The sequence below is a fragment of the Lotus japonicus genome, chromosome 3 (assembly GCF_012489685.1).
Source record: "Lotus japonicus ecotype B-129 chromosome 3, LjGifu_v1.2".
Classification (NCBI taxonomy): Eukaryota; Viridiplantae; Streptophyta; class Magnoliopsida; order Fabales; family Fabaceae; genus Lotus; species Lotus japonicus.
The window spans coordinates 29,851,642-29,869,310 of NC_080043.1; the positions used below are offsets into that span (position 1 = coordinate 29,851,642).

The 17,669-nt window shown below is 38.9% G+C and overlaps 2 protein-coding genes and 1 long non-coding RNA gene across 3 annotated transcripts; 1 reads left to right on the forward strand and 2 right to left on the reverse strand.

Annotated features, from left to right (window-relative positions):
* Positions 1-230: 230 nt before the first annotated feature.
* Positions 231-2,460, forward strand: LOC130749056 (cationic peroxidase 1-like). The gene is made up of 4 exons (XM_057602333.1): positions 231-540; positions 999-1,190; positions 1,411-1,576; positions 1,719-2,460. The coding sequence occupies exons 1-4, from the start codon at positions 289-291 to the stop codon at positions 2,105-2,107; spliced, it is 999 nt and encodes a 332-aa protein (XP_057458316.1). The 5' UTR covers positions 231-288; the 3' UTR covers positions 2,108-2,460.
* Positions 2,461-2,768: 308 nt separating this feature from the next.
* On the reverse strand, positions 2,769-6,231 carry LOC130749057 (uncharacterized). The gene is made up of 6 exons (XR_009022839.1): positions 6,021-6,231; positions 5,701-5,880; positions 5,120-5,216; positions 4,920-4,985; positions 4,325-4,430; positions 2,769-3,526 (listed from the first exon to the last, which is right to left on the reverse strand). It is a non-coding gene; the product is annotated as an uncharacterized LOC130749057 (long non-coding RNA).
* Positions 6,232-13,406: 7,175 nt separating this feature from the next.
* On the reverse strand, positions 13,407-15,551 carry LOC130743922 (flocculation protein FLO11-like). The gene is made up of 2 exons (XM_057596136.1): positions 13,931-15,551; positions 13,407-13,828 (listed from the first exon to the last, which is right to left on the reverse strand). The coding sequence occupies exons 1-2, from the start codon at positions 15,549-15,551 to the stop codon at positions 13,407-13,409; spliced, it is 2,043 nt and encodes a 680-aa protein (XP_057452119.1).
* Positions 15,552-17,669: the final 2,118 nt, after the last annotated feature.

A 17,669-nucleotide genomic window follows, 5' to 3' on the forward strand; every position in this document is an offset into this window, starting at 1 on the left:
TTCAAGACTAATAAATTATCATCAAGAAGTCAACTAGCTTATCAAAATACAGCTAACAGCAATGCAAGGCACAAAACTTTAATCTCAAAAAATCAGACTGCAAGATGTTCAGCAACATTCCTTGCTGTATATTCAAATATGTTGTTTTTTTAAATAAATAAAAAGTAAAGCAAGGTCAGCATCATGCATGTATATATATATAGGTGAGGCATTTCATCTAGCTCGATCTAAACCAAGCACAAATCACAAACCACCTTGTCTCCACTACCTTTGAGAATTCCTACAAACATGGCAGCAAGTTCTCAAGTAAGAATCTGTTTGCTCATATGGCTGATTGGGATAGCCTCATCCTTGGATTTAGTTTCTTCAGCAAATACTGCTGTGACGCCTGATTCTAATCAGTTAAGCCCTGGATTTTATAATTTAAAGTGTCCCTTGGCACTTCCTACCATTAAGGCAGCAGTAATCGCGGCTGTGTTGAAAGAGCGTCGCATGGGTGCATCCTTGCTCCGTCTTCATTTCCATGATTGCTTTGTCCAAGTAAGTGAAAATTAATAGAGGAATTTTGATTCATTCACACTCCTATTAGTCCTATATATTATTGGTTTACAATTGAACCAATGTCTTATCAATTCAATAACCGGTCCGATTTTTAAAATATTGACATTTTAATGAGTGAAATCTATATCTTTAACTTAAGACACAGCCCGGCCGATCGTATACTTATAAATAGTAATCAAATGGTCAAAATTCTCTTAGGTGTAAACTTGATATGACCATATTATCATATTAATTTTGTGTTTGTTTCTATTTTTATACTTGTCAGTTAAATAAGCGTGGTACTCTGATAAGTAGACATGAAATTTCACATGTCACTATTGTTGACATGAGATGATCTTGAACTCTTAATCGATATAGATGAAAGGTGATATATGAAAAAGAAAGAAACTCGCAGTGATTTAAACAAGTTCTTATATAATCTTGCTTGCATTTTGCAGGGGTGTGATGCATCAGTATTGTTAAAGGACACAACAACTTTCAAGGGCGAACAAAGTGCATTACCCAATGTTAATTCTCTAAGGGGGTACGATGTCATAGACAACATAAAAGCACAACTAGAGAAATGGTGCCCTGGTGTTGTCTCTTGCGCTGACATTGTTGCCACTGCTGCAAGGGATTCTGTTGTTGTGGTAAGTAGTTCATTTTTGGATATAATTAAATTCTCCAAATCAATGCATGTAATGTGATCGATGTGTTCCATACTTCTGACATATCATTTAGCGGGGGCTTTAAATAGCTGCAAACGTTAATGTTGATTAAAAACCGCCGCTAAATGTCATGTTGAAAGTATAAATGTTATCATCACTCACTTGACTAATAATGTGTGTGATTGATGATAATAATTATCAGCTTGGTGGACCTGCTTGGGACGTTCGCTTGGGAAGAAGAGACTCTACAACTGCGAATTTATCTGCTGCAAACTCAGATTTACCTTCTCCTTTTCTGGATCTCAGTGGCCTTATTGCAGCTTTCGAAAAGAAGAATTTCTCTGTTGATGAAATGGTTGCTTTATCAGGTAGGTATCCATTGCAACTTAACCAGTTTTAATTATCCAGCTTTATCTAACTTTCTTATCATATTCTGCCTTATCCTGACATGACCGACCACCAAAGCTCTTAGAGAATTTTGATATTGAACGAGTTAAATTTATCATTCAGGTGCTCACACAATAGGCCAATCAAGGTGTTCACTCTTCCGGTCAAGAATCTACAGCGAGCAAAATATAGATCCCGCCTATGCAAGATCATTGCAAGGACAATGCCCCAGGACAAGTGGTGTTGGTGATAGTAACTTATCTCCTATTGACACCACTCCAAACTTTTTTGACAGCACTTATTACAGAAACTTGATGAACAAAAAGGGTCTTTTCCACTCTGATCAACAACTTTTCAATGGTGGTTCCACTGATTCCAAAGTTTCTCAGTATGCTAGTAACCCTCTACTATTCAGGATTGATTTTGCTAACGCCATGGTCAAGATGGGTAACCTTGGCACACTAACCGGGACACAAGGTCAGATCAGAAAAGTATGCAGCAGTGTCAATTAAGTTCATTGCCAAACTGTGTGATTCCAACTACTGAAGTATCATGCATGAATGATATCTAAGAATATCTAAGGCGCATCTACTTGCTTGCTGGTTAATTGGTGTATTTTGGCTTTTGAGGTTTCAATTACGTACGAGTCATGTTTTTACCATTCTTTTGTGTTGTATCAAAACCATGCATTGTATTGGCTAGAGTACACCTTGTGCTCGATCGTGTTTTGTTTTTTGTTTTTTCTTTTTGATAATTTAATTTGGAGGGAGTGAATTTATTTGGCTTATATAAACAAAATGTACATTTGTCATTCTACCTTTACATTTATCACAGACACAAACAAGCATCTATTCCTTTCTCTTTCTTCTCCTTCTTGCCTTGTTCTCCTTGTCCTTGTCCTACTCCCTCTCCTTCTTCCAATCCCCCTCCGCCACTACCACTACCACCAAGAGCTTCAGCACCAAAAAGAGTCCACTTTATCATTCGGTACATGTCATGGTTAGCATTGCAGACTTGCTGTAACGTCCCGATTTCTCCAGTGTCACACAGTAACCAAACATCATAGATTTCGCAAGGAATTTTCGTCGGTTAATTAATTAATCTTGAATTCATGACAAGAGTCCAATTTTACGAAATTCTTGAAGCTTAACCATTTTAAACTCGCGGAAATAATTAATAACGCAAAACTTCCGAAGTAAATAATCATATGAAAGAGTATGAAACATGTGTCTGAAAAAACAAGGTAAACTTACATCAAATTTAAATATCTGAAACGAAATCAAAAGAAATAGTTCAATGCCCAAACTCGGTGCTCTCAAACCCAAAAGAAAGTGAATGTCTCTCACCCAACCCTGTTCCTTAGCCTCTTCCTCTGCCTCTTCTTCTTCTTCCGTAGAGTAGTCGTCATCTGGCAGTGGCTCATTGGTGAACTCCCTCAACAGATGATTCCTCAGACCTGGATAGAGTTGACCCTTCTGCTGATAGTATTGATCAACTGCCAGTCGAAAGAAGCTCTGGGCCTTCACCTCATCCTCATCTGGGTTCTTCATGTTCTAGGACTCTCCTTGTAGTGGTGGAAGTTCCTCCTCCTTCACCTCAGCCTTCAGTAAGTCCTCGGATTCTACTAGAGGCTCACTCGTCTCTGCCGATGTCTCTTCAGATGGATCTGACTCCAACTCTGACTCCTGGTTAGAGGATTGCTCTTACTCCACAGTAGGTGTCTGGAAACGAAAGGGCGCGAATGGTAGTTCCACCCTTCCCGTAAGCATCTGAGACTCGATCCACTCTCCTTTCTTGTCATTGCACTTGAGCGTAGCATTGCCGACGTATATCCGACGGACTTGGTGCGTGTTGGACACCCAAGCCTTGTCCTTGTGCTCTTCACTGAGAATCAACTCCCAAGAACGCACCGCACTCTTGGACACAGTCATCTGCCCCCCCCCCCCCCAGAACAAACAGATAACACATAATAGAGGGTCAGTTCCCATGCAAAATCACAAATAAACAGTTCATGGTACACTACGCCAAAAAAGGCCTTTTACAGCGGTTCAATTTGACCTTTTACAGCAATTCTGAGCTTTTCTGACCCGCTGTAGATCTCACTGTTGTAAAAGATCCCTTAATTACAACGGTTCTTTTACTAAAACCGCTGTAAATACGAAACTACAATAGCGGTTACACTAAAATAACCGTTGTAGTTGAGTTTTCTTTTGCAGCGGTTTCTTACGCCAACCGCTGTAGTTGGGTCCTCCATTTTTTGTTTTTTTTTTATTGCCCCTGAATTACCCCACCTGTTCAGCCAAATAATCAACATTTTCTAAACACAGCATATGAACAATCAGCCATTAAATCAACATTTTCTAAACTTCAATATATATATATATAATGACTACCAGCTATATCACGAGGCAAAGGGTACTTAGTAGCTACTATATCACAAAGATTACCGGTACTTACAGATTAAAATTACTAGAGTTTACAATGTAAAGGAAAAATAAAAATAAAAAACAGAGACACATGAGTAATATGTCATTGCAACAGTGCTGCAAACAATGTCTTTTTACACAAAAGCACTACAACTATCATGTATGTGACTCTAACCCAAATATTTTAGAAACATTCACATAGTCCATTCCTCTAAAGCGCTAAAGCCCACCTCTTATACCAAAATAAGTTTTTCCTTTCATGAAAGAGGCAATTGCTTTTTATCAACAACATAAAGAAATTACCTGGGACTATAACTCCTTGCTACATATCTTCCATGCTCTGGAGTTATAGGAAAAATTAGACCATGTGGATCATTGACGTCTTTTGAAATACCAGCCCACCAACCAACTGCAAGAGTCAAAATCCAAATCAGATGTTAGATGCAACTTATTGACTGAGCATGCAACATTAAAATGACATTCCAAGGCAATTATCTATTTAAATGAAAATAAAGGGTACATCCATCAATATATATATGTACATGAGTTAAAACCACAACCAAATTAAAATATAAAGGAAATGCATCCTAAAATCTAAAAACACAATAATAAGAAAAGAAAAAAAGTCCAAACATTTTCATAAATGGATTTTCATTTGCCATCTCCTAATATTGAATGCCAATAGATTCCACAGCTGATTGCAAGCTCAAAGGGTAGATTTAGTCCAGAACAACTCCCAAAAGGCTAAAACATATTAAGTGGCAGGTAAAGTCTTGCATTGATGGAACATCTACAAGTTACAAGGGTCACACTGTGCCATCGCGTTTGACATCATATTTCAAACAGAATTCAAAGATATTCTTAAAAAATGACATTAACAAATTCTATGAGAACTTACAGGTCAAGCACCAGTTTTATCTCTTAAGAAAGCTGCATCATCGTACCGCTCTTCTTTTATGGCTCTCTGAAAGATTGCAAAATATACATATCTATTTAAAATGTATACAAGATTTTGAAAAATAAGAGTATAAAAACAGTTTTCAACAATCAGAAAAGTATCCTGTCAATAAAAATTCCAACATTGAGATGAGACATTACTCTTCCAACACTGTCATTGATAGATGCAGCTGCAATGGACCTTAAGCCTAGCACCATCTTCATAATCCTCCACAAATACAACACGACCTAACTGATACTATTGAGCACAAAATCATGCCAGCAATAAATTGTTACCAAACCAAAATGTTAGTTCAGCCAATGACTTCCATAATATACAAGTTCAAAGAAATACAAACACAGGTGCATGCAGCATAAGAGTTCCCATGGACAAAATACAATAAGTTCAATACCATAATCTTCACAAGCACAACCAACACTTTTATGCCTAGTGCCACTGTCAAAAGATCCAATTAACCATTTGCTTTTCTAACAACAACCACCGAAGACTTTGAGCCAAGAAATCTGACATGGACACCAATAGGATGCAGATATGTATATGAAAAAGAAGAAGGGTGGAAGCACCCATACAACAAGTATACGTAACAAGCTAATCCTAAAACACAATCAGAAAAACCATCCCCAAATTTATGCAAGAACCAAAACACAACTAGAATTAAAAGCCTGAACTTCCAAAGCAATTCAAAAACTTTCAAAAAAAAAAAATAGCTCTGGAAGCTTACCAAACCATGAAACAAGATCAACACCACCATGGTAATAAGAAAATCAAGCCCTCCAGCATACTAGGCAGGAACGTAATTCGTCACGACAACAGCATAGTAGGTAACAATTTCGCTATTCAACACGACCCAAGCCATCCCAGAAAGCTTGATACTTTTCGCTATTCAACACGACCCTAATCCCTGAAAATCAACAATTTCCCCGAAGTAAACGCATGGAGAAGAAAATTGATGCTTGCGCGATGTGGATTCCAATCTAGGGTTTATAGAAAATCTGGTTGAAAAAGGGGATTTTATGCACAGCACGAAGCGAGAAAAATTACCTTTTATGAGGAAGAAGAAACTTGCTGGAGGAGAGGAACAATGGAATGATGTTAAACTCTGAGAACAGGACAACGAACCGTGCAAGAAGCAACGCAAAACAAGAGCGGCGACGGCAGCGGCAAGAACGGTGGAGGCACGAGGTGCAGCAGGTTGAGAGAGGTAGCAGAAAATAAGGGTTTGCAGTTACGGGATTGGTAAAGTTAGTGGGGGCTGTAATTTAACGAAATCAATAAGACATAATATACTTATAAATAAAAATCGAAATAAACTAATGAAAGCTCATTCGAGCCCGGTGGAAAGGAGTCATGTAAAGTTTTGCAGTATCCAAGTTCGAATCTCATAGGGAACATTTTTTAAATCCAAGATTAAATAAATTGATAACAGATAATATATATATATATATAAATCGACTAAACTAATTAGGCTTAATACATCAGAAGGCCCCTGAATTTGTAAAGGGAATCAGTTCCAGGGCCTGGAAAATTTTCGCATCAAATTGAGTCCCTAACAAATTTTTTTTAATTCAATTAAGGCCAAATGCTGTCAAACCTCAATTTTGTCCTAGTCATCAATTACACGTGGCTTTTATAATTATTTTTTAATTAAAAAATTATAATACTTTATTTTTTTAATTCCAACTCATTTATTTAAGCAGAAAAAAAATAAAAAACTTAATAAAATCCCTAATCTAATAACCCTTAACTAAATAATAACCTAATCTAATAATAACAAATTCCTAATCTAATAATAACAATTCAGCCCCAAATTGAACCCTCCTAAGTGATCTTCAGCCCCAATTTGAACCACAACAGGTAAAAGACAGCTTCATAACCACAACAAGATGTGTAATTACCAGTGCAGAGAAGCACTATCATTTGCAGAGAAGCTAGTACAATGGAAGAAGATAGAACCACCATCAAAGAAATTAAAACCACAAAAATCCATTCCCTTCAAACCCAAGCCTTCAATCACAACCACTGCATAGCTAACTGGACCCAGAACCTCAAGCTCCTAAATCAGAACAACACCCACTTCCCCTGTCACTGAATCTTCAAGCAAACAAATCTCCCTAAATCAAAACCAGAAAGAGACGAAGAAGAAAGAAACCTCTTCTCAATCACCACAAAGCCAACCATGTTCCAATCAAACCCAAGCTAACCTGACCTTCCCTTCTGCCGTCCTCCTCTTCCACGCGCCGTCGCTCCTCACTGTTGCAACCAACGCACTACCGTGAGCCTTGCCATCTCGCCGCGCCGTTGAGACCTCCATCGCACCACCATCTTCAAATCGTGGATCTCTTCAAGATCTTGGTATTTTCTTCCCAGCCTCCGTCGATTCGTCAGCTACTGTGGCCTCCATCGCCGGCCGATTGTGCGGAAGCTTTCTTCCTTCTCTCCTTCTCGCCAGGGATCAGTTAGAAGGTGGCGGCTGGTTGGAGGAAGAGGAAGGCCGGCCGTGTTTGGAAGAAGATAGTGAAGAGAGGAAGGAGGAGAGGGTTTGATTATGTTTTCAAATTAGGTTAGGTTTTTTCAGATTAAGTTTTTTTAATGACTTGGAATTAATAATAAAGGAATAATAATTATTGGTTTCTAAAAATAATTATAAAAGCCACGCGGAAATGCCATGTCTGTTAAAATTTAGACACATCAGCATCAGACACGCATTTGGCCTTAATTGAATTAAAAAAAATTTGTTAGGGACCCAATTTGATGCGAAAATTTTCCAGGCCCTGGAACTGATTCCCTTTACAAATTCAGGGGCCTTCTGATGTATTAAGCCAACTAATTAAATCTAAATCGAGCCTAGTGGAAAACGCTCTTAAAAATCTTTCTGATTACATGGGTTCGAATCCAATATTGAACCTTTTTACTATCCAGGATTTATTATTCACTTAATCATTTAGAGTGGATATTTACAGCGGTTCAATATTCAACCGCTATAAAAGCCTATATCCGCTCCGTGTTTTAGTTTTTACAGCGGCTCATATATTTAACCGCTGTTAATAGTAACAGCTTTTACAGCGGTTCATTATTTAACCGCTCTAACAGCCTATATCCGCTCCGTGTTTTCGTTTTTACAGCGGCTGCAACGTGAACCGCTGTAATAGGGGCGCTATAAAAGCCCTTTTCTGGTGTACTGGTAATCATACAATGAAATATCAGTCTCATGTTCTCATAAATAGGGTTAGCAATCCTACGGTTTAGTTAGGCTAACGTCATCACCATCACACAACCACCTCAACACCTTGGATCCAATCTCGATCATCCGCAGATGAACAACACAAGGGGACCACACAGTCGACCCAAGTCACGTGGAGACCACACAGTCAATCCACAAATATGAAGGAGACCACACAGTCAATCTTTATTCCATGACTAAATCATGGTTATCACGTGGAGACCACACAATCAATCCACAAATCTCCCTCGCGTGCAAGTCACCGTTTGTCTCAAACGGCACCATCGTTCTCATGGTCCATAGCCTATAACCTAGCACTATAACCATATAATCACTACTAGCAAGCGAAGTTCACATCTTTAGGTTAATTACTAATATCATAACCTAGGGTAAGATAATAGGTCATCATGTATAGTTTAATCATCAAGAGGTTTAGGGTTTTGTCCCATTCCTCACAAAGAAAGAAAATATTCAAGCATACTCTCAACATGTAGACAAGTCCTAAACCCTAGAGAGCACTTGGGTTTCAGCCAAGCATCCATTATACAACAATTAATCATGCTTTTTCACATATCAAGTAGTAATAATCAGCAACATACATCAACTTAAACAAATAGTCAACAAGATAAGAAAAAGTCGCCTAAACCCTAGAAAATAGGGTTCGGTCGTACCATGTATAGGGTGTAGAGTTTTCCAAAACTTGTTATCATGCTTAATCATGCATCACATATAAAAACCAGCAAGCTTTTCATGCATAAACATCATCATACAACTCATTCTAACACATGTTATTGATTATCAACTTAGATCCAAACATATATGACAAGTTTAGCAAGATTTTGTCTAATAATTCTCATAAATCATGGTATCACTCAATTAGAGAAGATAAAACAGAAGTATAACCTTAAAACATGTTCCAAGAAGAGACTCTATTCATCATATGAGAGTTTCACATATTTCAGAAGCAACAAAGCATCATCACAAGCAAGTTTTTCAAGCACAAAAGCCAAACATGCTTCACAAAGGCCTAAACTCTACCCAAGACTGGAAAAGCCCTCACCTTTGCCTAAAACTTGAAAAAGAAAAGATGAATGAATGAAGAAGATGATCCTTGCTCTTCTCTTCTTTCCTTGCTCCTCACAGATCTTCTTATTCTCCCTTGCTTCTCACGGCTTCTTCTTCTTCTTCCCCTTTGCTCTCTCTCTCTCTCTCTCTCTCTCTCTCTCTCTCTCTCTCTCTCTCTCTCTTTCTCTCTCTCTTCTCTCAAAACCTTCTTTTCTTTCTTTTCTCTGAAAACTTACGTGAAAGGGGTGTATGCTTGCCTTTCTATTTTCCACTTCCTTGGCTTGAGAAAGAAAAGAATTTTCCCCCTCTTTACCCTAGTGTAGTCGCGGCTCCTACCTCCTTGGGTTAGGGTTTTCACAAATTTTACCCAAGCCCACTTAAAACTAATATTATCTCCTAATTTTGAAAAAAAAAATTAAACCCTCATCTTTTAAAATAAAAAAAAAACTGAATATCTATCATAAATATCAAAGTGTAACTCCCTTTTTATCATTAAAACTCAATCCTCACATTTAAACCTAGATTTTTCCCAAAAATAAGCAAAACAAATCAATTTGAGATATTCTCCTCATGCCTTGGCCGTCCACCACCTTCACCATGCTCAGATTTTCTCAAAAACAATATTTAAAATAATAATTTAAATAAAAACCCAAAATAATTAATGCATTAAATACACAATTTCCCTCCTAAATGCATCAAAACTTCAAATTTAAATTCAAAAACTTTGTCAATGGTTTTGGCACCAAAATTTCGTGCATCACTCTCATAATAAATCAAAAATATTTTTCATAATTAATTATTTGAAAAACCATAGATTTAAAAATAATTAAATACATTTTATTTAAATAAAAACCCATTTTATTTAAATAAAACCTCCAAAAATAAAACAAAGCAATATTCCCTCATGGAATATTCTTAAAACCATGCCCAACACCTCCCCATAAGGTGTGGCCCACGAAACTGTCCTCGCCGACTCGATTCGCCAACTCATCGTCGTTGTCGGGCCGATTTTAACCTAAAAGTCGCCGGAAAATAACCCTAGCGATATTGAAGGTGCGAAAAACACTAGAAAGGGGGGGTTTGAATAGAGTTTTTGAATAAAGGATATACTTTTTAAACTTTTTCAAACTCAAAGATAAGAACTAGGTGCAGAGGGATAAGAAGTGAAGCACGCAAGTATTTTATCCTGGTTCACTTGAGATAAAAGCTCAAGCTAATCCAGTCCACCCGTGAATGTGATTTCTTCCTTCTTCTGATGAAGGCAATTCACTAAAATCAATGAGTGTTACAACTGCACTTTACTACTTGCTAAGTGACTAACAATACACTGATTTTCTCACTAGTATCCTCTTAAGAAGCTGATCTACCGATCCTCTTAAGACTAGCCAAACACTGAATCAACCTTGATTCAGTCCTCTCAAGATCCGACCAACTTGGTCTCTTAAGGAACTTTACAAAGTAATGTAAAAGGTTTCGGGTTTACAAGAAATGCTTCTAAAAAGCTAATAGTAAACTCAGATGTTTAAGAACAGTGAAGAAATAATGCTAAGAGATTGGTTCGTATAATTTGAATGATTTCAGCAAAGTTTCTTGGCTTCTTTCTTCTATGTTCAGCCTTTAAATACTCCAAGGCATATGATGTAGCCGTTGCTAGGGTTTTGTCCGTTGGAGTGGCAATCTTGTAATATCAGACTGCTAGGCTGCACGAGGTAGGTGGCGGACAGACTGAGGCTTGTACGATTTGTACTATGACAGCGACCTGTCCTTTCACCAGCTGACTTGAGATCTGGAGTGCTTCAGATGAACGTTGGTGAAGCTTCTCATCATAGTCAGACGGAAGCTTGGATCCTCTGACCTTGCAACTTCTGCTTCTGAACAAGTTCCTCAGAACTTCTGAACGTCAGGACTAGAATAACTTTGGTCTTCAGATGCCAACTTCTTTCAGGTCTTCAGAACTTGAGTCTTCTACTTCTGGACCGTTCCGCTGGAACATCTGGTCTTCAGAACTTCTGACTCCGGTTCTTCAGTACCTCTTGAGAGCTTCCATCTTCAGAACTTCTAAAGGATTTGCCACTGTTCTGAACGAACATGATAAACTTTAGAGCTCTCTTTTTAGTATCCCTTGGTTCTTCTTCTTCTGATTAAATAGGCTTGGGTCAGATTCAGAACCTGTTTGTCACAACTTAAAGAGACAAACGTTAGGGTACCACAATTGTTCATCATCACAAACCTTAATTGTAATCATCAAAATATAGAGATGCAACCACTGATCAAACCTTGATCTTACAATCTCCCCCTTTTTGATGATGACAAAACAAGTATTTTGATGAACAATTCTTAACCAATAAACTGAATACACAAGAGAGAAGAGATCAGAGATTAAACTTATCCTTGTGTAACGATTTGTATTGCTCTTTCTGAATCTGGGATAACACCTGATTCTGAGCTGGGGTCTCCCCCTGACTCCCCCTGAATCTATGACTTGATGAAGTGATGAAGAGTCTAGATTCGGAGTCTAGTTATTTGATCAGAATATACGCTTAGAGGAATGTGTACTCATCAGAAGTGATGGTTCAGAACTTGCGTAGATCACATGAGAACATAGAATATTGTCCAGGTAAAATTGGATTAAGGCGTTAGAAGCAAATAAGTTCAGAATATGAACAAAATGTATTCCTTATTTGAGACGCTTGACAATATCTATATGCTATAAGTATGCGATACTTATTCTCCTCTACTGGTTTTATATAATATAAGAAAGAGTTTATAAAAACCATTTTATGTACTCCCCCTTTTTGTCATAAGCAAAAAGAGTGAAAAGCAAAACTAATAACAACAACAATCAAGTAAATGATGCATGAAGATGCTGTTATTATCACTTAACGAAGAAAGATTACAGAGGATAGAGAGGAATGAAGAAAACTAGTCCTAGATACATAGGAAAGCACGGGAGTTCTTCATGGAGAGAAGCTGAAGATGCAGGGGACGCACGTCCTGATCAATCGAGGCTAACTGGGTAGCCAGTTCTTCCTTCAGAGCTTCATTCTTCTGGACAGCATCCTGATCAGCTTCGTCTTGATCTTCTTCATGTTCAAGGAGCATACAAATGCCCTCGAGCTGAGCTTCAAGGTCCTTCCGGCGAGAGGCCAGACGAAGGAAGTCGTTCAGAACTTCTTGAAGATTCTGAAGACAGTGAGTTTGATGGGATGTCAGCCAACAATTCAGAAGATTCTCAATCTTCACAAGAGCTTGAGAGATCTGAGAGGTAGATAAATTAACACTCCAAGGAAAGACTTGGTCAAAGACCATAGTCTTGAGTTCAGAGATCAATTCGACAGTAGTCATGTTGATTTAGAAGAGAGGAGAATTGAGATGAATGGAGTGCAGTTGGATTGAGTGGTGATGAAGAAGAATGAACGCAGAGATTATAAAGAAGAAAAGTAACAGAAAATCATGCATAAAACTCATCAAATCATAAAAGCATGTGAGTTACTAAGTGGACGGTGCATTGAAAAAGTAAATTAGAAATTAACACAGTCAACATGAAATAAATTCACACAAAACAAATAAATGCATGCAGGATAGATGAGAGGGGTTCAAGGCTTTGATGAAGAGGGAAGATTCTAGATCAGATACTTCAGCATAGCTTCCATTTTGCTTGAGGATTCCTGAATCTGCCTGCTTTGTTCACTCTGAACAAGTCCTTGTTGCTCAACCATCTGAAACAATCTCTGCTGATCATCTTGAATTCTGTCAATTTTGGCAGCAAGAGTAGCAACTTCTGGATGAGGAGAAGGTTCTGGAACTTGAACAGGGGTAGGGACTTCTGCCTCTGATGGAATTTCAGCATCAACTTGAATTGGCACTTGCTTCTCAACTTCATTAACATCTGCATCTTCCAGAATAACTATTCCTTCAGAGCTGTCTTCTGCAACCTCTGCTGAAACCATCTTCGCATCTTCTGAGGTACATTCAGAGACAACATAGTTTCTTTCAGCCATATCTCTTCTCAAAGGTTCACAAACTCTGTGCAACACTCTCTGCCTTTGCTCATAAGCTCTCTCAGACGCATCATGAACTCTCAGACGTTTCTCACTGTTAAGCTGCATTTGAAATTCATAAGCTCTGCTTTCTGACCATCTTCAGAAGGCAGACCACAGACCATCAACAAATGAAGCATCAAACTGATTATCAGTTACCTGATATAACCATTGCAATCTCCTGGTTGCCTCTTCAGAGAACTCCTGAATGAGTTGAATGAGATTTTGAGGTCGGAAGGAGGTTGCCAAGGTCAGGATAGCCTGAGGAGTTCTGGTTGCATTTGAGCTTGAAGCATTGGAACTATGAGTTCTGGTTTGTCCTGAAGGAGTAGAATCAATCACATGGTTCTTCTCTATTCCTGAATGGTCAGATTCATCCATATGCTCAGCTTCAGAGATCGTCACTTGCCTTTGCCTGGAGGTAGCAGTCTTCTCAGGTGAGGTAAAACTCAGATCTCGTGAGTTTACTGCAGAATAATTTGACAAGGATACATAGGAAGTTTCAGCAACATCTTGGAGTTGATCTTCAAAGTTGGAAGCCACTTGTTGAATAGGCTTCACATTGAAAGGAGGTTCAAGGATCTGAACATCATCATCCTCTTTTTCTTCCTCAGCAGGGATCTCACCAGTTTGAGTTATCAGGAGGGTCTTTGAAGTGGATGGAGGCTTGGGAGAGAAGTGTTGAACCAAATTTCTCGGGGTAGCCTCACTTTGAACGATACCTTGAATGAAAGAATTGAAGGTAGGTATAGGTTCAGTTGTGGTGGATGTGGAAAAGGTTTGAATATGGATGGATGGAATGGCAGTGGTAGCTGTTTGGATGTTTGATTGGGGGACTTGTGTTTCAGCTTGAGAAAAGGCTTGTGTTTGAGGTTCTGTTTGAGTGGGAGCTGTTTGGGTTGATGTTGGCAAAGATGTAGATATAGGCTCAGGTTGCTCAGGAATAACTACTAAAGCAGAATCTAAATTAATGCTTTTAGTAAGTTCCTTACTTGATTCTCTGAAAGGGATAGATCTGGTGGGTCTGGCAGTCCTTGCAGGATCTGAAGCTGTCTTTGATCTCCTTTCTCTTTGTACTTCTGAGATCTTTTCAGATGTTTGCTTTGGTCCTGACTCCTTCTTCTGAAGTGGACCCTTCAGAGGCAGTTTCAACCTCTTGCCTATGGGCTCGACATCTGAATCAGTGGATTCTTCAGCTTCTGCTGATTCCCTTATGACTTGGAGCACATTTTCAATGATCTCACAGTCATCCTGCTCAACTTCTTCTTCAACTTGAGCTGTTTGAATTCTTTGCCTTTTTACCAGAGGAACATTTTCTTCGGTTTCCTCATCAGATGATTCTTCAATAATTGCTTTCATCTTGACATTCTTTCTAGGTGGAACTTCTTCTTCTTGGTTTCCTGAGGAAGAATCCATAGAGCTTTCAGAATCATCAGATTGAGTTTCCTCATATGACTCTTCTGGAGTTCTTTCAGGAGAGGGTTCTGGAACTGGTTCCCTGATTACTACAGACTTTGATGCTGCTTTTGTTTTCTTGGTCTTCTCTATCAGAATCCCTTTGCCTTTGGGATCTGAAGGCTTGCTGATTGTTCTCTTGGCTCTTCTTGTTGGCATTTCAGGAGGACTGTCAGGAAGGTTTGTGACAAATTCTTCAAGGGTGATAGAATCTCCTTCTCTTCTGAGCATCCTCACATACTCCATAATGCATGCTGGATTGTCCTTTTTAGACCATAGAGGAAAGTCATTAACAGGGTAGTTCTTCTGACGGATCTCTTCAGATGTGTCTTCTTTAGGTTCAATCTGAACTTTCTCAATAATCTGCATTCTCTTCAGCTTAGTCCCATTGGGAGGATCTCCAATGGTCATAGCCAAATCATCATGAAGTCCCAGATCAAAAAGAGCCTTGACCAGTCGATTCTGAGTGAAGATATCTGAGAGTAACCTTCCATAAGGAATGTAAGAAATAGACCTCTTGTTCTCACCTCCAGTAGTTCTTGACTTCTCAACACATTCCTTAAGATAGTTGAAAAGCAGAAATGACAGACATACATGCTCACCCCTAGAAATGTAGTACATGATTACCTTCTGAGTTGCATTGAGGTAATCAGTTCCGCCTGTTCTGGGATGGATGCAGGAAATGAAAATCTTCTGCCAGATCTTCATCTTGGGCTTCAGATCCTTTATAGCATACTTGGTCCTATCCATGCTCCAGTTGTCATAAATAGCAAAATTGACAAGCTTCCTCATGCCAGGAACATTGGCATCAACGTTTTTGATCCTTTTTCCCTGTTGGAACTCCATACCCAGCAGCTTTGCAATGGACTCTTCTGAAATCACAATCTTCCTATCCAGCACATGGGAAACGACGTAGTAGTCGTTGCAAACTGCATTTTTCCAGAATTCCACCACCAGTTTGTGGTAAATAGGACCACAGAGCCTATTGAAATAACCAGACCAACCTTGTAAGTCGACTTGATCCCTGATGTCGAAACCATGATCAGCCAGGTTGTCGAAGTCCACTCTTGCTTCGTTGCACACAACCAGTTCTTCAGCTTTCTTGACGCAGGTTACCACATTGGGTGTGTTCAGAATTTGTTGTACTTCTTCAAATCTCTGAGTTTCTTGGTCTTTGACAGTTTGTTTGGAGACAACAGTAACATTTGTCTTTGATTTACCCATTATTCTCAGGTAGTGAGGTTTAGGTTTCAGAGAGAGAGGAATAATGGAGAGAGGAGTATGAATGAATGCAATGCACACAAGGAGTTTGAAAACCGTCTGTGTAAGTGTGTGGGAGATCGTGTGTGAAGAGTGCATATAGTGGGTTAAATGGTAACTGTTGCGATTTTAAGAAGTAAAAGGAGTAAAAGCAAAATCAACGGTTCTAAAATAGATAGTCTGAAAATAGCATAGTGGAGGAGAGTAGGCATCATCATTATAGCAGATACACCACGCGACTCAAGGAACTATGTCACAAATGAAGTGACACGTGTATTGTTGCCTACCACAGAAGTTTAACCAGTGGGTTAAGTGCTTCTGATCGAGTACCTTCTGAAAGGGGTAACATCTGATGACTTCAAAGGTACCAAGGTCAGAAGTTCTGAAGAAAACCTTACTCTGGACAGAAGTCCATGTTCAGGTTTTCAAGAATAAATAAAAACCTATCTTCTGCTAGGGCTTAGTGAAAATATCTGCCCACTGATGGTCAGTATCAACATACTCTAATGATAGAGTGCCCTTCTGAACATGATCACGAATATAATGATACTTTACCTCTATATGCTTTGCTCTTGAGTGTAGAATGGGATTCTTGCTGAGTGAGATAACAGCAGTGTTGTCACAGTAAATAGGAACCTTCTTCAGAGACAAACCATAGTCCTCTAGATGATTCTTCATCCATATGGTTTGTGTACAGCACGTGGCAGCTGAGACATACTCTGCTTCAGCAGTTGATAGAGCAATTGTGTTCTGTCTCTTGCTCCAAGGAAATGGCAGCTTCCAGAGGTGCTTTTCCTTTCCACTCTGTCTCCAGCAAAGTCAGCATCACAAAAACCTGAAAGTGTATACTCTGATGTTTTTCTATACATCAAGCCAAGGTTAGTGGTTCCTTTCAGATATTTGAGGATCCTCTTAACAGCAGTTAAGTGAGTCTCTCTAGGATCTGATTGGAATCTAGCACAGAGATGCACACTAAACAATATATCAGGTATGGAGGCAGTTAAGTAAAGAAGAGAGCCTATCATTCCACGATAGAGCTTCTGACAAACCTTAGAGGAAACTTCCTCTTTCTCAAGAATGCATGTTGGATGCATTGGAGTCTTAGAGATGTTGCAGTCACTCATGTTGAACTTCTTCAGAAGTTCCAAGGTGTACTTCTTCTGATGGATATAGGTGACTCCTGGTCGTTGATCTATTTGAATTCCCAGGAAGTATTTGAGTTCTCCCATCATGCTCATTTCGAATTCAGCCTGCAACAACTTGGAAAATTCCTTGCACAGAGAAGGATTAGCAGAACCAAAAATGATGTCATCAACATAAATCTGAACAATAAGAATATCATTCTTATAGGTTCTGCAGAAAAGAGTATTGTCACATTTACCCCTTACAAACTCATTCTGTAGAAGAAAGGAGCTAAGCCTTTCGTACCACGCTCTGGGAGCTTGTTTCAGTCCATAGAGTGACTTCTTGAGCTTGTAGACATGCTCTGGATGTTTGTCATCTTCAAAGCCAGGAGGTTGCTTGACATACACTTCTTCAGAAATGTAGCCATTGAGGAAGGCACTCTTGACATCCATTTGATGGAGAATGATGTTATGATTCACTGAGAAGGAGATCAGTAGCCTTATAGCTTCAAGCCTTGCTACAGGA

What these genes read in the sequence shown, in the direction of transcription:
- LOC130749056 (XM_057602333.1), top strand. Translation starts at nt 289, where the DNA reads ATGGCAGCAAGTTCTCAAGTAAGAATCTGTTTGCTCATATGGCTGATT. An exon ending in TCCATGATTGCTTTGTCCAA is followed by an intron (nt 541 to 998) that starts GTAAGTGAAAAT and finishes TGCATTTTGCAG; the next exon opens with GGGTGTGATGCATCAGTATT. An exon ending in TGAAATGGTTGCTTTATCAG is followed by an intron (nt 1,577 to 1,718) that starts GTAGGTATCCAT and finishes TTTATCATTCAG; the next exon opens with GTGCTCACACAATAGGCCAA.
- LOC130743922 (XM_057596136.1), bottom strand. Translation starts at nt 15,551, where the DNA reads ATGAGGAAGCTTGTCAATTTTGCTATTTATGACAACTGGAGCATGGAT. An exon ending in CCTCCTGATAACTCAAACTG is followed by an intron (nt 13,829 to 13,930) that starts GTGAGATCCCTG and finishes CCAACTTTGAAG; the next exon opens with ATCAACTCCAAGATGTTGCT.